The sequence below is a fragment of the Somniosus microcephalus genome, chromosome 33 (genome assembly GCF_052327205.1).
Source record: "Somniosus microcephalus isolate GS21.2 chromosome 33, FLI_Smic_1.0, whole genome shotgun sequence".
NCBI lineage: Eukaryota > Metazoa > Chordata > Chondrichthyes > Squaliformes > Somniosidae > Somniosus > Somniosus microcephalus.
The window spans coordinates 36,058,956-36,085,780 of NC_141019.1; the positions used below are offsets into that span (position 1 = coordinate 36,058,956).

Genomic DNA, 26,825 nt, shown 5'->3' on the forward strand with positions numbered 1-26,825 from the left:
GAGAAGGTTAAGGGGGAGATTGACCAGAATGGTTCCAGGGGATGAGGGACTTCAGTGACGTGGAGAGACTGGAGAAGCTGGGGTTGTTCTCCTTGGAGCAGAGAAGGTTAAGGGGGAGATTGACCAGAATGGTACCGGGGGATGAGGGACTTCAGTGATGTGGAGAGACTGGAGAAGCTGGGGTTGTTCTCCTTAGAGCAGAGAAGGTTAAGGGGGAGATTGACCAGAATGGTACCAGGGGATGAGGGACTTCAGTGACGTGGAGAGACTGGAGAAGCTGGGGTTGTTCTCCTTGGAGCAGAGAAGGTTAAGGAGGAGATTGACCAGAATGGTACCAGGGGATGAGGGACTTCAGTGACGTGGAGAGACTGGAGAAGCTGGGGTTGTTCTCCTTAGAGCAGAGACAGTCGAGAGGAGATTTGATAGGTGTGTTCAAAATCATGAGGGGTCCGAACAGAGCAGATGGAGAGAAACTGTTCCCGTTGGCGGAAGGGTCGAGAATCAGAGGACACAGATTTAAGGTTATTGGCAGAAGAAGCAAAGGCAACATGGGGGAAAACTTTTTTTTAACGCAGCGAGTGGTTAGGATCTGGAACGCGCTGCCTGAAAGGTCGGTGGAAGCAGTTTCAATAGTAACTTTCGGATGGGGGAATTGGATAAATACTTGAAGGGGAAACAATTTGCAGGGCTACGGGGAAAGGGCGGAGAGGAGTGGGACGAGCTGAAGTGCTCTTGCAGAGAGCCGGCACAGGCACGACGGGCCGAATGGCCTCCTCCTCTGCTGCACCATTTTGTGGCTTGCATTTCTCCAGCGCCTTTCACCACCTCAGGACGTCCCAAAGCGCTTTACAGACAATGCGGTACTTTAGAAGTGCAATCATTGGTGTAACTTAGGAAACCAATAATTATTAAGCGACAAGTGTGGCTTATTTTTCTCCCCGGCTGCCTCTCCAAGTCTCCCTCTTCCTAGGCATGTTGCAGCCTGTCTGTCGCACTCGTGAACCAGCTCATTCAGAAACTCTTACTCGTTCGGCAGATAAACAAAGTCCTGCCCAGATTTCCCCCACCGCCCACGACATTATTTCGGACAAAAAAAAAGGAACTTTTCAGGCGAGAAATCTCTCCCTGGTGTCAAAACACGTTGGAAAGCAAAGAGAAATTAGCCGAGTGAAATCCAGAGAGCTCGTCCCGGTCCTTCACGTCAAACTGAAGTGCTGTCACTGCTCTCGCACAGGCAACGCACTTAGCAGACAAGCAGGGTGTAAACAAGAGAGATGACTGGCCAGTTAATCATCCTGTTTTGTTTTTTTGGTCGAGGGAGGAATGTTGGCAGGACCCTCAGGAGAACCGACAGCTGTTCCTTCAAACAGCACCGCGGATCTCTCAACAGCTTGCCTCCCCCCTGACCCTTTGACTGCGAACTCTCGCACTTGTGTCTCACCTTCCCACCCTCCACCCCCACCCTCCACCCCCACCCTTTGTCCCTCGATTGACAGACGCGCCTTCAGCTGCCTGTGTCCCACACTTCGGAATTACCGACCCCCTCCCCTCCCATCTCCCCCTCTCCCTTTAAGACCCAGTTTAAAACCCACTGCTTTGGACAATCTCTTCGCCCCCCCCACCATCACAATTCTCTGGTCTCCGCGTCAGTTTTTGCCACGAGCCCCATAATCCAGTCCGACGCTCCCGGTGCAAATACTGAGGGAGCGCCGCGCCGTCGGAGGGGGCGGTCCCGAGGGAGCGCCGCGCCGTCCGAGGGGGCGGTCCCGAGGGAGCGCCGCGCCGTCCGAGGGGGCGGTCCCGAGGGAGCGCCGCGCCGTCCGAGGGGGCGGTCCCGAGGGAGCGCCGCGCCGTCCGAGGGGGCGGTCCCGAGGGAGCGCCGCGCCGTCCGAGGGGGCGGTCCCGAGGGAGCGCCGCGCCGTCCGAGGGGGCGGTCCCGAGGGAGCGCCGCGCCGTCCGAGGGGGCGGTCCCGAGGGAGCGCCGCGCCGTCCGAGGGGGCGGTCCCGAGGGAGCGCCGCGCCGTCCGAGGGGGCGGTCCCGAGGGAGCGCCGCGCCGTCGGAGGGGGCGGTCCCGAGGGAGCGCCGCGCCGTCGGAGGGGCAGTACTGAGGGAGCACTGCGCCGCACCGTGGGAGGGACAGTACTGCGCCGCACTGTCGGAGTGGCAGTACTGAGGGAGCGCCGCACTGTCGGAGGGCGGGACTGAGGGAGCGCCACACTGTCGGAGGGGCGGTACTGAGGGAGCGCCGCACTGTCGGAGTGGCAGTACTGAGGGAGCGCCGCACTGTCGGAGTGGCAGTACTGAGGGAGCGCCGCACTGTCGGAGGGCGGGACTGAGGGAGCGCCACACTGTCGGAGGGGCGGTACTGAGGGAGCGCCGCACTGTCGGAGTGGCAGTACTGAGGGAGCGCCGCACTGTCGGAGGGCGGGACTGAGGGAGCGCCACACTGTCGGAGGGGCGGTACTGAGGGAGCGCCGCACTGTCGGAGGGGCGGTACTGAGGGAGCGCCGCACTGTCGGAGGTAGCGTCTTTTGGATGAGAGGTTAAACCAAGGCCCCGTCTGCCCTCTCAGATGGACGTAAATGATCCCACGGCCACTATCGGAAGAGCAGGGGAATTCTCCCCGGTGTCCTGGGGCCAATATTTATCCCTCAAACAACATCACTAAAAACAGATTGCCTGGTCATTGCTGTTTTTGTGAGCTTGCTGTGCACAAATTGACTTCTTATATTAGAGCAGTGATTACACTTCGAAAGTACTTCATTGGCTGTAAAGCACTTGGGGATGTCCACTGGTCTCGAAAGGCGCTGGAGAAATGGAATTATTTCTTTTTCTTGTTGTTTGACCAGCTACGGAGAACCTCTGGAACAGAGTGTGCGCGATCGACAGTGATCCAACATCAATTCAAAGTTCCCTCGTTCACAACAGATTGGAGAGGAGATTGACCAGAATGGTACCAGGGGATGAGGGACTTTAGTGACGTGGAGAGACTGGAGAAGCTGGGGTTGTTCTCCTTAGAGCAGAGAAGGTTAAGGGGGAGATTGACCAGAATGGTACCAGGGGATGAGAGACTTCAGTGACGTGGAGAGACTGGAGAAGCTGGGGTTGTTCTCCTTAGAGCAGAGAAGGTTAAGGGGGAGATTGACCAGAATGGTACCAGGGGATGAGAGACTTCAGTGACGTGGAGAGACTGGAGAAGCTGGGGTTGTTCTCCTTAGAGCAGACAAGGTTAAGGGTGAGATTGACCAGAATGGTACCAGGGGATGAGGGACTTCAGTGACGTGGAGAGACTGGAGAAGCTGGGGTTGTTCTCCTTAGAGCAGAGAAGGTTAAGGGGGAGATTGACCAGAATGGTACCAGGGGATGAGAGACTTCAGTTACGTGGAGAGACTGGAGAAGCTGGGGTTGTTCTCCTTAGAGCAGAGAAGGTTAAGGGGGAGATTGACCAGAATGGTACCAGGGGATGAGAGACTTCAGTGACGTGGAGAGACTGGAGAAGCTGGGGTTGTTCTCCTTAGAGCAGAGAAGGTTAAGGGGGAGATTGACCAGAATGGTACCAGGGGATGAGAGACTTCAGTGACGTGGAGAGACTGGAGAAGCTGGGGTTGTTCTCCTTAGAGCAGACAAGGTTAAGGGGGAGATTGACCAGAATGGTACCAGGGGATGAGGGACTTCAGTGACGTGGAGAGACTGGAGAAGCTGGGGTTGTTCTCCTTAGAGCAGAGAAGGTTAAGGGGGAGATTGACCAGAATGGTACCAGGGGATGAGGGACTTCAGTGACGTGGAGAGGCTGGAGAAGCTGGGGTTGTTCTCCTTAAGAGCAGAGAAGGTCGAGCGGAGATTTGATGGAGGTGTTCAAAATCATGAGGGGTCTAGACAGGAGTAGATAGAGGGAAACTGTTCCCATTGGCAGAAGGATCAAGAACCAGAGGACACAGATTTAAGGCGATTGGCAGAAGAACCAAAGGCGAGATGAGGAAAAACTTTTTTACGCAGCGAGTGGTTAGGATCTGGAATGCGCTGCCTGAAAGGGTGGTGGAGGCAGACTCAATCGCGGCTTTCAAAACGGAAATGGATATGTAACTGAAAGAAAAAAATTTGCAGGACTACGGGGCAGCGAGACTAGCTGAAGTGCTCTTGCGGAGAGCCGGCACGGGCTCGACGGGCCGGATGGCCTCTTTCTGTGCTGTAGCCATTCTACGATTCCATGATAGCTTAATACTGCGGATGCTGGAAATCCGAAACAACAACAGAAAACGCTGGAAAAACTCAGCAGGCCAGGCAACATCCGTGGAGAGAGAAACAGAGTCGACGTTTCGGGTCGAAACCCTTCGTCAGAACTGAGAGAAAAGGCAGGAAATGAAACAAAAGGCAGTTTGGGGGCTGGGAAATGGGGGAGGGGATGAAAGGAGAGACATTAAGAGATATTCAAGGTGAGACGAGATGGTAATAGGACAGGTAAAGAAACAGACAATGGCTCGAGATGAAGTGTGAAATGCGCTGGCAGCGTGGGAGACAGCTGCCATGTGGGAGAAACCAAAAGTGTGGACAAAAAACATTAAAAAATAGGGGCCGAGGTTATGATCTGAAATTGTTGAACTCGATATTGAGTCCTGAAGGCTGTAAAGTGCCCAATCGGAAGATGAGGTGCTGTTCCTCGAGTTTACGCTGAGCTTCCGTGGAACAATGCAAGAGGCCGCGGACGGTGAGGTCCGAGTGGGAATGGAGCGGTGAATTAAAATGACAGGCGACCGGAAGCTCGGGGTCACCCTTACGGACTGAACGGAGGCGTTCCGCAAAGCGGTCGCCCGATCTGCGTTCGGTCTCCCCAATGCAGAGGAGACCGCATCGTGAGCAGCGAATACAGTAATACTAGATTGCAAGAAGTACAAGTAAATCGCTGTTGCACCTGGAAGGGGTGTTTGGGGCCCTGGACAGTGGGAAGGTGCCAGGTGAGCGACCCCCACTGCGACGCGCAGGAATGGAACACGACATCGCTGTCGGCAGCAATCCCGAGACTGTCTCGATTGAGCAGCCCCCTTCAGTCTGGGGAAGCTCCTGCTACTTGGCACACCCGCCACGATAATCCAGACACCGTAAAACGAGGCGATGCAGACACAGACTTCTAAAATACTTACTTGGCTGTCTTGACAGGCTGCTGAGTATAAGTAAAGTGCAGGAAACTCTCTCTTAACCAGCAGCTAAATATCCGGAAATCGCTCTTAACCGGCAAAATTCAGGAGTAGGTTCAGTTAAGTTTTACTATATATTAGTGGCCGTGTAACTGGGGTTCCTGCACCTGTAGCCGAGTAACCGGAGTTCCTGGATCTGTGGTCGTGTAACCGGGGTTCCTGGATCTGTGGCCGTGTAACCGGGGTTCCTGGATCTGTGGCCGTGTAACCGGGGTTCCTGGATCTGTGGCCGTGTAACCGGGGTTCCTGGATCTGTGGCCGTGTAACCGGGGTTCCTGGATCTGTGGCCGTGTAACCGGGGCTCCTGCACCTGTGGCCGTGTAACCGGGGTTCCTGCACCTGTGGCCGTGTACGAGGCTCTCTTACCTTGGCAAGTATAACTCTCTGTATTCCGGACTTTTTTTTAAAGTTTTCTGCCAGCCTCCTTTGTAAGGCGAGCAATACTTCGGGGTCTATTATTCATTCACAGCCAATATTAAGAAAACGAGAGAGGATCTTCTCACTGGTCGCAATTGTTAAATTGAAGCCGGCAGCAGCAAGCAACGAGCGTCTCTCACACTGGCCAACAGCGGTCAGCAGAAGGCTTCGGTCGACTTGACTCTATTTTATATTGGGACGCAGACGATTTTGCTGGGACAATGGCGTTTGGGGGGGGGGGGGGGGCAGGCGGTGCGACGATCCAGGGTACCACAACATTCACAGGCACACAAAAGCCCTCCAGCAACGGCGAGTGGGGTTCCAACGACAACAAGCTCCTTCTGAAACATGCCCAGCCGCCCAAGGGCGCGTTGGCAAGATCTTCGATAGATTTCGAATTTCGGCACGTGCACTTAGAAACATAGAAGATAGGAGCAGGAGTCGGCCATTCGGCCCCTCGAGCCCGAACCGCCATTCAATGAGATCATGGCTGATCATCCAAATTCAGTACCCTGTCCCTGCTTTCTCCCCATATCCCTTGATCCCTTTAGCCTTAAGAAATATATCCAACTCCTTCTTGAATATATTTAATGAATTGGCCTCAACTGCCTTTTGTGGTAGAGAATTCCACAGGTTCACCACTCTCTGGGTGAAGAAATTCCTCCTCATCTCTGTCCTAAATGGCTTACCCCTTATCCTTAGACTGTGACCACAGGTTCTGGACTCCCCCGCCATCGGGAACATCCTTCCTGCATCTAGTCTGTCTAGTCCTCAGAATCACACAGAATCACAGAAACCCCACAGTGCAGATAGAGGTCATTTCGGCCCATCGAGCCTGCACCGACACATATCTCACCCTATCCCCGTAACCCCTACACCAACACATATCCCACCCTATCCCTGTAATCCCACGTATTTAATCCCCCTAACACTAAGGGTCAATTTATCATAGTCAATCAACCTAACCCGCACATTTTTGGACTGTGGGAGGAAACCGGAGCACCCGGAGAAAACCCACACAAACACGGGGAGAATGTGCAAACTCCACACAGACAGTCACCCGAGGCCGGATTCGAACCCGGGTCCCTGGCACTGTGAGACAACAGTGCTAACCACTATGCCACCATGCTGCCTGTTAGAATTTGATAAGTTTCAATGAGATCCCCTCGCATTCTTCTAAACTCCAGCGAGTATAAGCCCAATCGACCCAATCTCTCCTCATACGTCATTCCTGCCATCCCAGGTATCAGTCTGGTGAATCTTCGCTGCACTCCCTCCATGGCAAGAACATCCTTCCTCAGATAAGGTGACCAAAACTGCACACAATACTCAAGGTGTGGTCTCACCAAGGCCCTGTACAACTGCAGCAAGACATCCTTGCTCCTGTACTCGAATCCTTCTGCGAGCTCTTGCATCGAATCTCGCAGCACAGAAACAGGCCATTCGGCCCAACTGGTCCATGCCGGTGTTTGTGCTCCACACGAGCCTCCTCCCACCCCTACTCTATCTCGCCCTATCACCATATCCTTCTATTCCTTTCTCCCGCATGTGTTTATCCAGCTACCCCTTAAATGCGTCTACGCTAGTCACCTCAACCACTCCTTGAATTCCACATTCTCACCACTCTCTGGGTAAAGAAGTTTCTCCTGAATTCCCCATTGGATTTATTAGTGACTGTCTCATATTGATGGCTCCTAGTTCTGGTCTTCCCCACAAGTGGAAACATCTTCTCTACGTCTACCCTATCGAACCCCCTTCATAATTTTAAAGACCTCGATCAGGTCACCCCTCAGCTCTAGAGAAAAGAGTCTCAGCTGGTTCCGTCTATCCTGATGGTTATAAACCTCTCAGTTCTGGTATCATCCTCAGCCCATCTGCTGCTGAAACCCCTTATCCGTACCTTTAATACCAGCAGACACGACCATTCCAACGCTCTCCTGGCCGAACTCCCACACTCCGTAAACATCAGCTCAACCAAAGCTCTGCTGCCCCCGTGTCCTAACTCCCGTTCACTCATCACCCCCCGCCCTGTGCTCGCTGACCACCACTGGCTCCCAGTCCGGCAACGCCTCGATTTTAAAATTCTCATCCTCCTGTTCAAATCCCTCTGCGGCCTCCTCGCTCCCCCTCCCTATCTCTGTAACCTCCTACAGCCCCTACAACCCTCCCTATCTCTGTAACCTCCTCCAGCCCCTACAACCCTCCCTATCTCTGTAACCTCCTCCAGCCCCTACAACCCTCCCTATCTCTGTAACCGCCTCCAGCCCCCTACACCCATCCCTATCTCTGTAACCTCCTCCAGCCCCCTACAATCCTCCCTATCTCTGTAACCTTCTCCAGCCCCTACACCCCTCCCTCTCTCTGTAACCTCCTCCAGCCCCCTACACCCATCCCTATCTCTGTAACCTCCTCCAGCCCCCTACAATCCTCCCTATCTCTGTAACCTCCTCCAGCCCCCTACAATCCTCCCTATCTCTGTAACCTTCTCCAGCCCCTACACCCCTCCCTCTCTCTGTAACCTCCTCCAGCCCCTACAACCCTCCCTATCTCTGTAACCTCCTCCAGCCCCCTACACCCATCCCTATCTCTGTAACCTCCTCCAGCCCCCTACAATCCTCCCTATCTCTGTAACCTTCTCCAGCCCCTACACCCCTCCCTCTTTCTGTAACCTCCTCCAGCCCCTACAACCCTCCCTATCTCTGTAACCTCCTCCAGCCCCTACACCCCTCCCTATCTCTGTAACCTCCTCCAGCCCCCTACAACCCATCCCTATCTCTGTAACCTCCTCCAGCCCCTACAACACTCCCCATCTCTGTAACCTCCTCCAGCCCCTACAACCCTCCCTATCTTTGTAACCTCCTCCAGCCCCCTACAACCCTCCCTATCTCTGTAACCTCCTCCAGCCCCCACAACACTCCCCATCTCTGTAACCTCCTCCAGCCCCCTACAACCCTCCCTATCTTTGTAACCTCCTCCAGCCCCCTACAACCCTCCCTATCTCTGTAACCTCCTCCAGCCCCCAACAAACCTCCCTATCTCTGTAACCTCCTCCAGCCCCTACACCCCTCCCTCTCTCTGTAACCTCCTCCAGCCCCTACAACCCTCCCTATCTCTGTAACCTCCTCCAGCCCCTACACCCCTCCCTATCTCTGTAACCTCCTCCAGCCCCCTACAACCCTCCCTATCTCTGTAACCTCCTCCAGCCCCCTACAACCCATCCCTATCTCTGTAACCTCCTCCAGCCCCCTACAACCCTCCCCATCTCTGTAACCTCCTCCAGCCCCTACAACCCTCCCTATCTTTGTAACCTCCTCCAGCCCCTACAACCCTCCCTATCTTTGTAACCTCCTCCAGCCCCCTACAACCCTCCCTATCTCTGTAACCTCCTCCAGCCCCCTACAACCCTCCCTATCTCTGTAACCTCCTCCAGCCCCCTACAACCCTCCCTATCTCTGTAACCTCCTCCAGCCCCCTACAACCCTCCCTATCTCTGTAACCTCCTCCAGCCCCCTACAACCCTCCAGATCTCTGCGCTCCTCCAATTCCGACCACTTGCGCATCCCCCGATTTCCATCGCTCCACCATTGGCGGCCGTGCCTTCAGCCGCCTGGGCCCCAAGCGCTGGACTTCCCTCCCTAAACCTCTCCGCCTCTCTCTCTCTCCGCCTTTAAGACGCTCCTTAAAACCTCCCTCTTTGGCCCAGCTTTTGGTCACCTGTCCCTAATATCACCTTATGTGGTTTGGGGTCATGTTTTGTTTGATAATCGCTCCTGTGAAGCGCCTTGGGAACGTTTTACGACGTTAAAGGCACGGTATAAACACAAGTGGTTGCTGCTGTAAATCAACGAAATCACCTTCCGGGATAAAAAGGGAGCCTTCAGCACAAGCTTACCCTTGCAGCGGGTGCAGCACCAGGCAATGAGGCTTGTCCAGCCCCTGGATCACCGCGTTCTTGAACGAGCCGTCCAGCCTGGCCACGTTAATCTGCTTCTTGTTGGCATCATAGCTTGTCCAGAAGAGGTTCCTGGAAACCCAGTCGACGGCAAGGCCGTGAGCGTTGGGCAAATCTGGAGAAGGGGGGGAAAGAGAGAGAGATTAGCGGCGGTGAGATTGGCGGGCGTGTGCTTAATGCGGCATTTCGCCATCTGCTGGTTTAATGGAGGCTTGTTCTCTACGGACGATAAAATAGTCAATGGAGGAATGCCGTCAGCACCCGTACTTTCTAAATGGTGAAAAACAGCGGAGGTCCAACAAGACTTGGGTGATTCAGGTATATAGATCATTAAAACGTCATGAACAGGTACAGAAGAAGCATCAAAAAGGCTAATGGAATGCTGGCCTTTGTATCTAGGAGGACAAGGGGGCAGAAGTTATGCTACAGTTGTACAAAAGCCTGGTTAGACCACACCTGGAGCACTGTGACCAGATCTGGGCACCGCACCTTAGGAAGGATATATTGGCAGGAGGAGGCCATTCAGCCCCCCTCGAGCCTGTTACATTAGGAACAGGAGGAGGCCATTCAGCCCCCCTCGAGCCTGTTACATTAGGAACAGGAGGAGGCCATTCAGCCCCCCTCGAGCCTGTTACATTAGGAACAGGAGAAGGCCATTCAGCCCCCCTCGAGCCTGTTACATTAGGAACAGGAGGAGGCCATTCAGCCCCCCTTGAGCCTGTTACATTAGGAACAGGAGGAGGCCATTCAGCCCCCTCGAGCCTGTTACATTCGGAACAGGAGGAGGCCATACGGCCCCCCTTGAGCCTGTTACATTAGGAACAGGAGGAGGCCTTTCAGCCCCCCTCGAGCCTGTTACATTCGGAACAGGAGGAGGCCATACGGCCCCTCAGGCCTGCTCCGCCATTCAATAGGATCATGGCTGATCCGAATCTAGACTCACGTCCACTTCCCTGCCCTCTCCCCGTAACCCCTAATTCCCTTATCTGCTAGGAAACTGTCTATCTCCGTTTTAAATTTATTTAATGTCGCAGCTTCCACAGCTCTCTGAGGTAGCAAATTCCATAGATTTACTGCCCTCTGAGTGAAGAAGTTTCTCCTCATCTCAGTTTTGAAAGGGCAGCCCCTTATTGTTAGACTATGCCCCCTAGTTCTAGTCTCACCCATCAGTGGAAACATCCTCCCCGCATCCACCCGATCAAGCCCCTTCACAATCTTATATGTTTTGATAAGATCTCCTCTCATTCTTCTGAACTCCAATGAGTAGAGGCCCAACCTACTCAACCTTTCCTGATACGTCAACCCCCTCATCTCCGGAATCAACCGAGTGAACCTTCTCTGAACTCCCTCGAGAGCAAGTATATCTTTTCTTAAATATGGAAACCAAAACTGCACGCAGTATTCCAGGTGTGGCCTCACCAGTACCCTGTATAACTGAAGCAAGACTTCCCTGCTTTTATACTCCATCCCCCTTGCAATAAAAGCCAAGATTCCATTGGCCTTCCTGATCACCTGCTGTACCTGCATACTAACCTTCTGTGTTTCATGCACCAGGACCCCCAGATCCCTTTGTACTGTAGCACTTTGCAGTTTCTCTCCATTTAGATAATAACTTGCTCTTTGATTTTTTTCTGCCAAAGTGCATAACCTCACACTTTCCAACATTATATTGCATCTGCCAAATCTCTGCCCACTCACTTAGCCTGTCTATGTCCTTTTGCAGGTTTTTTATGTCCTCCTCACTCACTGCTTTCCCTCCCATCTTTGTATTGTCGGCAAACTTGGATATGTTGCACTCGGTCCCTTCCTCCAAATCGTTAATATAGATTGTAAAGAGTTGGGGTCCCACTTGAATACTTACATAAATACTTGAAGGGAAAAAATTGCAGGACTATGGAGAGTGGGGCTAATTGGAGAGCTCGTTCAAAGAGCCGGCACAGGCACGATGGGCCGAATGGCCTCCTTCAGCAAGCTCCCACAAACAGCAATGTGATAAAAGACCAGATCACTTTTTTTTTCTAAGCGGGTGTGAAGTTGCTGGAGGGGTAAATATTGGCCCCAGGGCACCAGGGAGAACTCCCCTGCTCTTCTTCGAGTGAGTAGGCGTGGGATATTTAACACCCACCCTAGGGGCCCAGAGAGGAACCTCGGTTTCACATTTCATCTGAAAGATAGCCCCTCCGACAGTGAGGCGCTCCCTCAGTACTGCCCCTCCGACAGTGCGGCGCTCCGTCAGTACCGCCCCTCCGACAGTGCGGCGCTCCCTCAGTACTGCCCCTCCGACAGTGCGGCGCTCCCTCAGTACTGCCCCTCCGACAGTGCGGCACTCCCTCAGTACTGTCCCTCCGACAGTGCGGCTCTCCCTCAGTACTGCCCCTCCAACAGTGCGGTGCTCCCTCAGTACTGCCCCTCCGACAGTGCGGCGCTCCCTCAGTACTGCCCCTCCGACAGTGCGGCACTCCCTCAGTACTGCCCCTCCGACAGTGCGGCACTGGGGAGAGTCAGCCTGGATTATGGGGCTCGACTGGAGCGGGGCCTTGATCCCACGACCGGAGAGCGAGCGCGCTTCCCACTGCGCTGCAGCTGAAGGGAGGTCTGCAGGTAATGGACAATCATACGCTCCCCACTCCAGCCCATACTCTCGAGTGACACTGCCAAAGGAGTTTCAATCACCTGCCGAGACCACGGTCTCCACTCCGGTGCCGTTGATGAACGCTCGCTTGATGGTCTGAGTCCTGACGTCAGACCAGTAGATCCGCCTCTCCACTGCATCGTAATCCACCACGGTGACGTTATCGATGTCGGGGACGGTGAAGGAGATGATGAAGTTGTAGTAGGGATTGTCGATGTCCACGCCGCGAATCTCCATCTGCCGGGCGTATAGCAGGAACTTCTTAAACTCTGCAACAGAGACCAAGGGAGCTTAAAATGCGCCATTGTAAAACAACAGATATCAGCCACTCACTGACGTTAAAACTCCTCAATCCCTCCATGGCCTCCTCGCCCCCCTCCCTATCTCTGTAACCTCCTCCAGCCCCTACAACCCTCCCCATCTCTGTAACCTCCTCCAGCACCTACAACCCTCCCTATCTCTGTAACCTCCTCCAGCCCCCTACAACCCTCCCTATCTCTGTAACCTCCTCCGGCCCCCTACAACCCTCCCTATCTCTGTAACCTCCTCCTGTCCCTACAACCCTCCCTATCTCTGTAACCTCCTCCTGTCCCTACAACCCTCCCTATCTCTGTAACCTCCTCCAGCCCCCTACAACCCTCCCCATCTCTGTAACCTCCTCCAGCCCCTACAACCCTCCCTATCTCTGTAACCTCCTCCAGCCCCGACAACCCTCCCTATCTCTGTAACCTCCTCCAGCCCCCTACAACCCTCCCTATCTCTGTAACCTCCTCCAGCCCTACAACCCTCCCTATCTCTGTAACCTCCTCCAGCCCCCTACAACCCTCCCTATCTCTGTAACCTCCTCCAGTCTCCTACAACCCTCCCAATCTCTGTAACCTCCTCCAGCCCCTACAACCCTCCCTATCTCTCTAACCTCCTCCAACCCCCTACAACCCTCCCTATCTCTGTAACCTCATCCAGCCCCCGACAACCCTCCCTGTCTCTGAAACCTCCTCCAGCCACCTACAACCCTCTCCATCTCTATAACCTCCTCCAGCCCCAACAACCCTCCCTATCTCTGTAACCTCCTCCTGCCCCTGCAACCCTCCGTATCTCTGTAACCTCCTCCAGCCCCCTATAACCCTCCCAGGCCTCTGGAAATCGGGGGGATGCACATCGCTCCACCCTCCAAAAACTATTCATTGTAGGTCTTCAATCGATAGATATTTTGTTGGGTAAGGGCATTAAGGATTACAGAACCATGGCAGGTAGATGGCGTTTGACATGCTCATCGTCCATGATCTAATTGAATTGTAGAACAGGCTCGAGGGGGACTGAATGGCCTCCTCCTGTTCCTAATGTAACAGGCTCGAGGGGGGCTGAACAGCCTCCTCCTGTTCCTAATGTAACAGACTCGAGGGGCTGAATGGCCTCCTCCTGTTCCTAATGGAACAGGCTCGAGAGGGGCTGAATGGCCTCCTCCTGTTCCTAATCTAACAGGCTCGAGGAGGGCTGAATGGCCTCCTCCTGTTCCTAATGTAACAGGCTCGAGGGGGGCTGAATGGCCTCCTCCTGTTCCTAATGTCACAGGCTCGAGGGGGGCTGAACGGACTCCTCCTGTTGCTAATGTAACAGGCTCGAGGGGGGCTGAACGGACTCCTCCTGTTCCTAATGTAACAGGCTCGAGGGGGGCTGAATGGCCTCCTCCTGTTCCTAATGTAACAGGCTCGAGGGGGGCTGAATGGCCTCCTCCTGTTCCTAATGTAACAGGCTCGAGGGGGGCTGAATGGCCTCCTCCTGTTCCTAATGTAACAGGCTCGAGGGGGCTGAATGACCTCCTCCTGTTCCTAATGTAACAGGCTCGAGGGGGGCTGAATGGCCTCCTCCTGTTCCTAATGTAACAGGCTCGAAGGGGGCCGAACGGCCTCCTCCTGTTCCTAATGTAACAGGCTCGAGGGGAGCTGAACGGCCTCCTCCTGTTCCTAAGGTAACAGGCTCGAGGGGCTGAATGGCCTCCTCCTGTTCCTAATGGAACAGGCTCGAGAGGGGCTGAATGGCCTCCTCCTGTTCCTAATGTAACAGGCTCGAGGGGGGCTGAATGGCCTCCTCCTGTTCCTAATGTAACAGGCTCGAGGGGGGCTGAACAGCCTCCTCCTGTTCCTAATGTAACAGGCTCGATGGGCTGAATGGCCTCCTCCTGTTCCTAATGGAACAGGCTCGAGAGGGCTGAATGGCCTCCTCCTGTTCCTAATCTAACAGGCTCGAGGGGGGCTGAATGGCCTCCTCCTGTTCCTAATGTAACAGGCTCGAGGGGGCTGAACGGCCTCCTCCTGTTCCTAATGTAACAGGCTCGAGGGGCTGAATGGCCTCCTCCTGTCCCTAATGGAACAGGCTCGAGGAGGGCTGAATGGCCTCCTCCTGTTCCTAATGTAACAGGCTCGAGGGGGGCTGAATGGCCTCCTCCTGTTCCTAATGTAACAGGCTCGAGGGGGGCTGAACGGACTCCTCCTGTTGCTAATGTAACAGGCTCGAGGGGGGCTGAACGGACTCCTCCTGTTCCTAATGTAACAGGCTCGAGGGGGGCTGAATGGCCTCCTCCTGTTGCTAATGTAACAGGCTCGAGGGGGGCTGAACGGACTCCTCCTGTTCCTAATGTAACAGGCTCGAGGGGCTGAACGGCCTCCTCCTGTTCCTATGGCGGGGGAACCCAAGTTCCAACGCCCTGCGGGGAAGCACTCACCGAAGCAGGTCTTCTTATCTGCCGCCAACTTCATCAGGTGCGGGCAGGCACAGGACGGGGTAGCGTTGTAATTGATCAGGCAGAGATGTGAACAGGGGCCTCTTCCGCCGTTAGCTGCACACGGGTTCGGAGCTGCAACATGTAAAAAAAAAGACAAAGAGTCAACGCCTTAAGGAGAAAAGGTTGGCGAGAAAAAGAATGCAGACTTGTGGATTAAAAAAGTGAAAACAAAATCAAAACTATTAACAGACAAGCAGGTGCCAAGTTAACTCCCATTTATCCAGCGCCTTTAATGTAGTAAAACGTCCCAAGGCACTTCACAGGAGCGATTATCAAACAAAATCTGACACCCAGCCACGTAAGGAGACATTAGGACAGGTGACCGAAAGCTTGGTCAAAGAGGGAGGTTTTAAGGAGCGTCTTAAAGGAGGAGAGAGGCGGAGAGGCTTAGGAAGGGAATTAGGTCCCAGGAGCTAGGGTGAATCCTCGAGATGGAGTTAACGCACCGCAACTCCCTGCCAACCCAGCTCCAGTTGATTACACAGAATTCAAAGGCAGAAACGGGCCATTCGGCCCAACTGGTCCGTGCCGGTGTTTGTGCTCCACACGAGCCTCCTCCCACCACCCCCCTGCTCCATCTCACCCCATCAGCATATTCCTTTCTCCCACACTCCCAGTGCAGTCCGTAAGGCTGACCCCCGAGCTTCCGGTCGCCCGTCACTTTAATTCACCGCCCCATTCCCACTCGGACCTCACCGTCCGCGGCCTCTTGCATTGTTCCACGGAAGCTCAGCGTAAGCTCGAGGAACAGCACCTCATCTTCCGCTTCGGCACTTTACAGCCTTCTGGACTCAACATAGAGTTCAACAATTTCAGATCATAACCTCGGCCCCTATCTTATATATATTTATATTATCCACACTTTTTGTTTGTGCCTCCTGTTCTTCTCTCCCACAGGGCAGCTGTCTTTCATTCTGCCAGCGCAATTCACACTTCATCTAGGGCCATCCTTTGTTTCTTAACCTGTCCCATTACCATCTCCTCTTGCCTTGAATATCTCTTAATGGCCTAGAAATTGGGTTGGGGCGCCAAAGTGGCGCAAAAGTCACCTGAGCGCAGGATTTAGCGGAGCGATACTGATCGCCAGAAATTCAGTTTCAGTGCCCCTCGAGGGACACGGGGCGAGGCTCGAGGCGCTCCGCGTCCCTCTTAGGGCGCTGAAACTGATTATCGCAGCGCGCCGTGCCGCAGCGCCACATGCTGCGGCATGGCACGCTGCGGTACTGCAGGCCTTCCTCCCACTGTTAAGGGGGAGGTGCCTGCAACAGCGCGATCCCCGCTCGCGAGTGCCGGCAAATGAGCCCGGCACCAAGGAGAAGTGCCGGGCTCTCGGGATAAAGACGGCAATGCCGCGGCCGGGGGGGGGGGGGGGGCGGGGGTTAGGAGGCCGGGGATGGAGGCGCTGGCAGGCGGCCGCCCCGCACCTCCACCTTAACTTGCGCCACTGCCGGCACAGTAAGGCCCCGTGAACCGGGCAGCAAACGGCGCAACTGCAGCGTTCGCGACCAAATATCACGAATGGGGCGCTGCGCACACCGATGACGTCATCGGTGGCGGCGCAGCGCAACAGGCTCACGCCACCATTAGCGCCCCTCCTGAATATCGCGGGAGGCGCAGCCAGTGGCGCTCCAGCCACTGACTGCCTCTTTAGGCGCTACTCACCCAATTTCTCCCCCAATGTCTCTTAACCTCTCCTGCCTTCTATCCTATCACAGACCTTCCCTTTTGTTCTTTCACCCCCTCCCCTATTTCCCAGCCCCTGCACTCTCTCAAAAATCTGTTCCATTTCCTGCCTTTTCCCAGTTCTGACGAAAGGTCATCGACCTGAAACGTTCACTCTCTTTCTCTCTTCACAGATGCTGCCCTGACCTGCTGAGTGTCTCCAGCACTTTTTGTTTTTATTTCAGATTTCCAGCATTTGCAGTACAGGAAACTTTCTTTTTACCGGCACCTAAACGACCGGATATCTCTCTGAACCGGCAAAATTCAGGAGTAGGTTCAGGTAGGTTTTACTTCATATTAGCGGCCGTGTAACCGGGGTCCCTGCACCTGTTGCCATGCAACAGGGACGCCTGGATCCGTGGCCGTGTACGGGGCTCTCGTACCTTAGTAAGTATCCCTCTCTGTAATCCGGACTTTTTGATCAACCGGCACCAGGCCGGACCCAACCAAAAAAAGTGTTTCCTGTATTTTCTTTTTGTATTATTATCTGACGTTGGTGCAGACATTAGGGAGGCAAATGGTATGTTGGCCTTCATTGCAAGAGGATTTGAGCACAGGAGCAAGGATGTCTTGCTACAGTTGTACAGGGCCTTGGTGAGACCACAGCTGGAGTACTGTGTGCAGTTTTGGTCTCCTTACCTAAGAAAGGATATACTTGCCATGGAGGGAGTGCAGCGAAGGTTCACCAGACTGATTCCTGGGATGGCAGGACTGTCCGTATGAGGGGGGATCGGGTCGACGAGGCCTGTATTCACTAGAGTTTAGAAGAATGAGAGGGGATCTCATTGAAACGTATAAAATTCTGACAGGGCTAGACAGACTGGATGCAGGGAGGAGGTTTCCCCTGGTTGGGGGGGTCTAGAACGAGGGGTCACAGTCTCGGGATACAGGGTAGGACATTTAGGACTGAGATGAGGAGAAATTTCTTCACTCAGAGGGTGGTGAACCTGTGGAATTCTCTACCACAGAAGGCAGTGGAGGCCAAGTCACTGAATATATTTAAGGAGATAGACAGATTTCTGGACACAAAAGGCATCAAGGAGTATGGGGAGAGAGCGGGAATATGGTATTGAGATAGAGGATCAGCCATGATCATATTGAATGGCGGAGCAGGCTCGAAGGGCCGACTCCTATTTTTTTCCTATTGTACCGGGTTACATATCGCTGAAGACTTGCAATATTTCCAGGCGGAGCGCCATTGTAGGCCTGGATATTTTCTTCGAGAAGACCGTGTACCTCTCGATTTTCAGGCCGTTCATCAGTGTGTTATTTCCATTCTAGCCATTTCCCTCGTGCTCCCATGAGGAAGCCAAAGTACTTGACCGAGGTGCCTTTGATCGGGTCTATGATTTGTGGACTTAAGTGTCCGTACTACTTATAAAATTCTAACAGGACTAGACAGACTAGATGCAGGAAGGATGTTCCCGATGGCGGGGGAGTCCAGAACCAGGGGTCACAGTCTAAGGATAAGGGGTAGGCCATTTAGGACAGAGATGGAGGAAGAATTTCTTCACCCAGAGAGTGGTGAACCTGTGGAATTCTCTACCGCAGAAGGCAGTTGAGGCCAATTCATTAAATATATTCAAGAAGGAGTTGGATATATTTCTTAAGGCTAAAGGGATCAAGGGATATGGGGAGAAGGCAGGGACAGGGTACTGAATTTGGATGATCAGCCATGATCTCATTGAATGGCGGAGTAGGCTCGAGGGGCCGAATGGCCGACTCCTGCTCCTATCTTCTATGTCTCTCCCCCCCAAGCTTTCTCGAGCACCACGTTGCCATCTTCCCACCTCACCATAACATTGACGACTGCCGCCTCCGGCCCCTTCCTGAATATCATATCGGGCTTCCAGAGTGTTCCGTCCGGCATTTAGATCCTGGGTTCCACGTCCCGCAGTCCACCCGTATTCGGATACTAGGTCTTTCAGGTTACCCGGGGTTGTCTTATGGCGCTTGATTCTAGCGCTCCTGACCGGCAGGCATCTCCCCGAGGTGTGCGCCAGGGTCTCGTTTTGGCCCGTTGCACCTCCTGCATCTTTTAATCGCGTCAGCTCGCCCGTAATGATGGGGTGCACCTAGTTGGGTGTCGTCGTCTTCTTCTAGGACAGTCCCTCAGAACCGAGGGCGACTTGCTTCCACGCTAAAAATGGGTTCTCAGGTGACTGATGAGTTCAACGCGGGACCCTACAGTCTCTTGTCGGCCATTTAGGACTGAGATGAGGAGGAATTTCTTCACTCAGAGGGCGGTGAATCTTTGGAATTCTCTGCCCCAGAGGGCTGTGGAGGCTCAGTCGTTGAGTATATTCAAGGCTGAGATCGATAGATTTTTGGACTCGAGGGATATGGGGATCGGGCGGGAAAGTGGGGATGAGGTCGATGATCAGCCATGATCTTATTGAATGGCGGAGCAGGCCGAATGTCCTGTTCCTACTTGACATGAATCAGTCAGTCATTCATGAAAGAAAGACTCATGAAATAACACTGAGCGGCCTACAGGTGGCGCTGTCCAGGGAGAGTATAAATACTCGGGCACGGGCCCAGCTTGCTCAGGACATTCTTAACAGGAACTAGTGAAGGACACAACTAGACCTCCATGTTGCAAAAGAGTTGATTAAAGCTTTGTTTAACGCTTAGACCAAGTGCCTAGTAGTTTTCTTACGTCAAGACTTGTGTTATGAAACCCCCTTCTTTGTTCTGAAGACCTCGAGCAGGTCACCCCTCAGCCTTCTCTTTTCTAGAGAAAAGCACCCCAGCCCGTTCTGTCCTTCCCAATAGGTCTAACCTCTCAGTTCTGTAGTCACTTGATGATTCCCAGCGAAGGAAAAGCCTGGGAATTGATGGAATGCTCCAGACTAACAGCCTGCAAAACCCGTCTTGCTTCCTCCCACCCACCCACCCGCCCCCACAACCTCAAAGTCTGTAAAATGGGTTAGGTGTGGCTGCTGAACATGGCTGTACAACGCCACAGGCAAAAACGAGGCAATTAAGGGTGTAAATGCCACCGATATTTAAATGCTAGGTCGTTTTCGATGATGAGGCAAAAAAAACAAGGACGACTGGGGAAGTCTGCCAGGCAACCCGACAATGAAACGCACAGATCAGCATCCACCTTGCACGCGATATGAAAATGCACACAAGGCATGGGATGGTGCAACAGATTTGCTGCCTCCACATCCAGGGAGGTAGCAAAGATTAAGCAATAAAGACGTTAAACCCGCCACGGAACAAGTCAACGCGGGGCCCGATCCTCTTCTCTTTGGCAGTCCCTCGGAACCGAGGATGACTTGCTTCCACACTAAAAATGAGATCTCAGGTGACTGATGAGTCCAATGCGGGACCTACAGTCTCTGTCACAGGTGGGGCAGACGGTGGTTGAAGGGGCGGGTGGGTGGGGTGCTTGGGTTGACGTGCGCTCCTTCCGCTGTTGGCGCTTGGCTTCCGCTTGCTCCCGGCGAAGAGACTCGAGGTGTTCGGCGCCTTCCCGGATGCTTCTCCTCCACTTTGTGCGGTCTTGGGGCCCGGGATTCCCAGGTGTCGGTGGGGGATGTTGCACTTTTTCCAAGGAGGCTTTGAGGGTGTCCTTGAAGTGTTTCCTTTGCCCACCTGGGGTTCTCTTGCCGTATCGGAGCTCTGAGTAGAGCGCTTGTTTTGGGAGTCTCGTATCAGGCATGCGGACGATGTGGCCCGTCCATCGGAGCTGATCGAGCGTGGTCAGAGCTTCGATGCTGGCCTGAGCGAGAACACCGACGGTGCGCCTATCCTGCCAATGGATTTTCAGGATCTTGCGGAGGCAGCGTTGGTGGTACCTCTCCAGTGCTTTGAGGTGCCTGCTGTACATGGTCCATGTCTCTGAGTTGGGTATAGGTTGCACCTCAGTAGCAGTCCTTCAATGAACCGGGATTCTTGCATTCCGTGGAATGAGTTTGCCCATGAGTTGGAGGCCAAGTCGTTATGGTAACAGTTTATGCCAGAGCCTCTGGCAGTGGAGATTCGCCCACCTCGCGAATTTCCAGTCTCCCCAACCCGCACACCTGTTCCCAGGGGCTTTGCTCTCACTGGGAGGACCCATGCGTGCACCTCGCATGTCCGTTATTTCTTCAGGTATGGGTGGGCAGGTTCTGCGCTGTTACATGGTCCATGTCTCTGAGGCATACAGCAGGGCGGGTATTATTACTGCTCTGTAGACCATGAGCTTAGTGCTGGGTTTGAGGTCCTGGTCTTCAAACACTCTCTTCCTCAGGCGACCGAAGGCTCGAGCAATCGCCTCCTCGCTGACTGGGCCCTCTGATGTTGTGAGTGACAGGATCTCAGAGAGGGGGTCTCATTGAAACTTATAAAATTCTAGCAGGACTAGACAGACTAGATGCAGGAAGGATGTTCCCGATGGCGGGGGAGTCCAGAACCAGGGGTCACAGTCTAAGGATCAGGGGTAAGCCATTTAGGACAGAGATGAGGAGGAATTTCTTCACCCAGAGAGTGGTGAACCTGTGGAATTCTCTACCACAGAAGGCAGTTGAGGCCAATTCATTAAATATATTCAAGAAGGAGTTGGATATATTTCTTAAGGCTAAAGGGATCAAGGGATATGGGGAGAAGGCAAGGACAGGATACTGAATTTGGATGATCAGCCATGATCTCACTGATTGGCGGAGCAGGCTCGAGGGGCCGAATGGCCTACTCCTGCTCCTATCTTCTATGTTTCTATGTACCTCTCCGGTGCTTTGAGGTGCCTGCTGTACATGGTCCATGTCTCTGAGGCATACAGCAGGGCGGGTATCACTGCTGCTCTGTAGACCAGGAGCTTAGTGCCAGGTTTGAGGTACTGGTCTTCAAACACACTCTTCCTCAGGCGACCGAAGGCTCGATCAATCGCCTCCTTGCTGACTGGGCCCTCTGATGTTGTGAGCGACAGGATCTCTGTCTAATCCCAGCCAGTTGGCTAATTCTCGTTCAGCAACCCCACCGAGATCAGACTTCCCCCCCCCCCCACCCCACCCGCACGGTCATGAATCTTATCATGACTCATGAAGTAACACTGGGTGGCCAGCTGGTGGCGCCGTCCAAGGAGTATAAATACTCGGGCGTGGGCCCAGCTTGCTCAGGATGTTTCTGTAACCAGGAACTAGTGAAGTAACTAGAAGCTCATGGTTTTGAAACAGTTGATTAAAGCCTTGTTTTATACTCAAACCAAGCACTCAGTAGTCTTCTTACATCACCCACCTCTTGGCAATGTCCCCTCTGGTCCCTTCCTCGCTAAACTGAGCCACTGGCTCCCCTCCAATCCTCTTCTGGCGGTAGAAAGCAGGGACGGACAACGGCGAGGTTCCCAGAGGGGATTGCGGGTTGGAGAATTGGGGGGCGACCGCACCGTCGCTCCATCTCGGACTCGCACTCCCACACTCGGTGTAGCGAGCCTATCCCTCGGAGAAATGAACCACGGCGCTTGGTTGGCTTTTGTTAGTTAACCTGCATCGTCACTGCCTTTATTAGCCGAGGCATAGGATACAAGAGCAGGGAGGTTATGCTTCAAATGTATAAAACACCAGTTAGGCCGCAGCTAGAGTGCTGCGTGCAGTTCTGGTCACCACATTACAGGAAGGATGTGATCGCACTGGAGAGGGTACAGAGGAGATCTACCAGGCTGTTGCCTGGGATGGAGAGGTTTAGCTATGATAAGGTTGAGGTTCTTTTCACAGAATCACAGAAACCCCACAGTGCAGATAGAGGCCATTTCAGCCCATCGAGCCTGCACCCACACATATCCCACCCGATCCCCGTAACCCCACGTATTTAATCCCCCTAACACTAAGGGTCAATTTATCATAGCCAATCAACCTAACCCGCACATCTTTGGACTGTGGGAGGAAACCGGAGCACCCGGAGGAAACCCACGCAAACACGGGGAGAATGTGCAAACTCCACACAGACAGTCACCCGAGGCCGGATTCGAACCCGGGTCCCTGGCGCTGTGAGGCAACAGTGCTAACCACTATGCCACCGTGCTGCCCTTGGGACAGAGGAGGAAATTTAATTGAGGTGTATAAAATTACGAGGGGTCGAGATAGAGTGGATAGGAAGGACCTATTTCCCCTTAGCAGAGGGGTCAATAACCAGGGGGCACAGATTTAAAGTAATTGCTAGAAGGATTAGAGGGGAGTTGAGGAGAACTTGTTTCACCCAGAGGGTGGCGGGGGTCTGGAACTCACTGCCTGAAAGGGTGGGAGAGGCAGAGACCCTCATCGCATTTAAAAAGTACTTGGATATGCACTTGAAGTGCCGTAACCTACGGGGCCACGGACCGAGAGCTGGAATAGGCTGGGATCGCTCTTTGTCGGCCGGCACGGACACGATGGGCCGAACGGCTTCCTTCCGAGCAGTAAAATTTCTATGATTCTAGTGAAAGTGAAACCGGAGCAATAAAGCATGTACAGCTGACTTAAACTGACGGTGTGCGGATTACACTACAAGCCTCAGCCACCTAATTACGGGGGTATATATCACAGGGCCCCGAGAACCACTGATTGTCCTCGTCAAGAAATGTTTCTTAATCCTGGAGGCTCGCCAAATACCAGAAGTGACAATGTGGTTAACTGTGCTTCAGTAAATGCCCCCGGCTATTCTGTACTCACGGGATTAAAGAGCAGCACTCTTAAATTTCAGAAATCAACATTACACCTCTTATTACACAAGGTGTGCTGTAATTACCTGGTATTACGTAGAATTTTAATCGCACATAAACAGGCCATTCGGCCCAACTGGTCCGTGCCGGTGTTAATGCTCCACACCAGCCTCCTCCCACCCCTTCTCCATCTCACCCCATCACCATATCCTTCTATTCCTTTCTCCCTCATGTGTTTATCCAGCTTCCCCCTTAAATGTATCTATACTATTCGCCTCAACCACTCCCTGTGGTAGCGAGTTCCACATTCTCACCACTCTCTGGGGAAAGAAGTTTCTCCTGAATTCCCCATTGGATTTATTAGTGACTATCTTATATTGATGGCCCCTAGTTCTGGTCTCCCCCACAAGTGGAAACATCTTCTCTACGTCTACCCTATCGAACCCCCTTCATAATTTTAAAGACCTCGATCAGGTCACCCCTCAGCCTTCTCTTTTCCAGAGAAAAGAGCCCCCAGCCTGTTCAGCCTTTCCTGATAGTTATAAACCTCTCAGTTCTGGTATCACCCTTGTAAATCTTGTTTGTACTTACTCCAGTGCCTCCATATGCCTTCTTGCAATATCGAGACCAGAACTCCAAGTGTGGTCTAACCAAGGTATACGGAGACCAGAACTGTGCACAGTGCTCCAAGTGTGGTCCAACCAAGGTATACGGAGACCAGAACTGTGCACAGTGCTCCAAGTGTGGTCTAACCAAGGTATACGGAGACCAGAACTGTGCACAGTGCTCCAAGTGTGGTCTAACCAAGGTATACGGAGACCAGAACTGTGCACAGTGCTCCAAGTGTGGTCTAACCAAGGTATATGGAGACCAGAACTGTGCACAGTGCTCCAAGTGTGGTCTAACCAAGGTATACGGAGACCAGAACTGTGCACAGTGCTCCAAGTGTGGTCTAACCAAGGTATACGGAGACCAGAACTGTGCACAGTGCTCCAAGTGTGGTCTAACCAAGGTATACGGAGACCAGAACTGTGTACATTGCTCCAAGTGTGGTCTAAGGGGCGGTACCTGTCGGAGGGGCGGTACTGAGGGAGCGCCGCACTGTCGGAGGGGCGGTACTGAGGGAGCGCCGCACTGTCGGGGGGGGGCGGTACTGAGGGAGCGCCGCACTGTCGGAGGGGCGGTACTGAGGGAGCGCCGCACTGTCGGAGGGGCAGTACTGAGGGAGCGCCGCACTGTCGGAGGGGCGGTACCGAGGGAGCGCTGCACTGTCGGAGGGGCAGTACTGAGGGAGCGCCGCACTGTCGGAGGGGCAGTAGAGGGAGCGCCGCACTGTCGGAGGGGTGGTACTGAGGGAGCGCCGCACTGTCGGAGGGGCGGTACTGAGGGAGCGCCGCACTGTGGGAGGGCAGTACTGAGGGAGCGCCGCACTGTCGGAGGGGCAGTACTGAGGGAGCGCCGCACTGTGGGAGGGCAGTACTGAGGGAGCGCCGCACTGTCGGAGGGGCGGTACTGAGGGAGCGCCACACTGTCCGAGGTGCCATCTTTCGGATGGATGTATAAGATCCCAACAGGACTGACATGAATCTTGTCGTTCCTGTGGAAATGACTTATGAAATAATACTGGGCAGCCTGCTGGTGGCGTTGTCCAGGGAGAGTATAAATACTCGGGCATGGGCCCAGCTTGCTCAGGACATTCTTTAACAGGAACTAGTGAAGGACACAACTAGACCTCCACGTTGTAAAACAGTTGATTAAAGCTTTGTTTAACGCTTAGACCAAGTGCCCAGTAGTTTTCTTACGTCAAGCACTATTCGAAGAAGAGCGGTTCCCTCCACACTGGCTGGCGCAGCGGTGTCAATATAAATATAACGGGCACCGGGCTTACCTTGGGGCTGCCTGGACGGGTGGTACACCTGCAGGTCGAACGGTTGCGTGTTGGTCCTCTGCACGACGGTGACGTTGTGGCCCGTCCACTTGTTGGCCTTGGCCAGGGTGTTGGTGCGCCAGTCCGTCCAGTAGACCTCGCCCCCGTACAGCGTGACGGCGAAGGGGTGGGACAGGTACTCGTGGCCCCTCAGCACCTCGATCAGCCGGCTTCCGTCGTAGAGCGCGGAGTAAATGGCGTCGGACCTGCAGACAGGACCGCCTGGCGTGAGTCAGACTGCACTGTTGTTTAACAGTCGAGCACAGTATACACAGTTCAACCTGACAGAACCAGTTAGATTCTACTTAATCACATCACTGGATAGATAGAATAACAACTCCCATTTATACAGTCATACACAGAAACATAGAAGATAGGAGCAGGAGTAGGCCATTCAGCCCCTCGAGCCTGCTCCGCCATTCAATGAGATCATGGCTGATCATCCAAATTCAGTACCCTGTCCCTGCTTTCTCCCCATATCCCTTGATCCCTTTAGCCTTAAGAAATATATCTAACTCCTTCTTGAATATATTTAATGAATTGGCCTCAACTGCCTTCTGTGGTAGAGAATTCCACAGGTTCACCACTCTCTGGGTGAAGAAATTCCTCCTCATCTCTGTCCTAAATGGCTTACCCCTTATCCTTAGACTGTGACCCCTGGTTCTGGACTCCCCGACCATCGGGAACATCCTTCCTGCAGCTAGTCTGTCCTGGCCTGACAGAATTTTATAGGTTTCGATGAGATCCCCTCTCAATCTTCTAAACTCCAGTGAGTATAAGCCCAATCGACACAATCTCTCCTCATACGTCATTCCTGCCATCCCAGGTATCAGTCTGGTGAATCTTCGCTGAACTCCTTCCATGGCAAGAACATCCTTCCTCAGATAAGGCGACCAAAACTGCACACAGTACTCAAGGTGCGGTCTCACCAAGGCCCTGTACAACTGCAGCACGACATCCTTGCTCCTGTACTCGAATCCTCTCGCTACGAAGGCCAACATACCATTTGCCTTCTTAACCGCCTGCTGCACCTGCATGCTTACCTTCAGCGACTGGTGCACAAGGACACCCAGGTCTCTTTGCACTTCCCCTTCTCCCAATCTATTGCCATTCAAATAATAATCTGCCTTCCTGTTTTTTGCCACCAAAGTGGATAACCTCACATTACACCAGGATGTTAACTGGGCTGGAGCGCTTCAGCTATGGAGAGAGACCGGACAGGCTGGGGTTGTTTTCCTGAGAGCAGAAAAGGCTGAGGGGGGACCTGATTGAGGTGTACAAAATTATGAGGGGCGTAGATAGAAAGGAACTTTTCCCCTTAGTAGAGGGGTCAATAACCAGGGGGGCATAGTTTCAAGGTAAGGGGCAGGAGGTTTAGAGGGGATTTGAGGAAAAACTTTTTCACCCAGAGGGTGGTTGGAATCTGGAACTCACAGCCTGAAAGGGTGGTCGAGGCAGGAACCCTCACAACATTCAAGAAGCATTTAGATGAGCACTTGAAACGCCATAGCATACAAAGGCTAGGGACCAAGTGCTGGAAAATGGGATTAGAATAGACGGGGCTTGATGGCGGGCGCGGAC

The 26,825-nt window shown here is 53.5% G+C and overlaps 1 protein-coding gene across 1 annotated transcript in view; it reads right to left on the bottom strand.

Moving 5' to 3' along the window:
* Nucleotides 1-26,825, bottom strand: part of LOC147097166 (prolow-density lipoprotein receptor-related protein 1-like) — a 325,180-nt gene that overhangs the window by 155,174 nt on the left and 143,181 nt on the right. Inside the window, 5 exon segments of the mRNA XM_085972535.1 lie at nt 4,224-4,231; nt 9,503-9,677; nt 12,236-12,463; nt 14,917-15,048; nt 25,206-25,450. Coding sequence (XP_085828661.1) covers nt 4,224-4,231; nt 9,503-9,677; nt 12,236-12,463; nt 14,917-15,048; nt 25,206-25,450 — 788 coding nt within the window.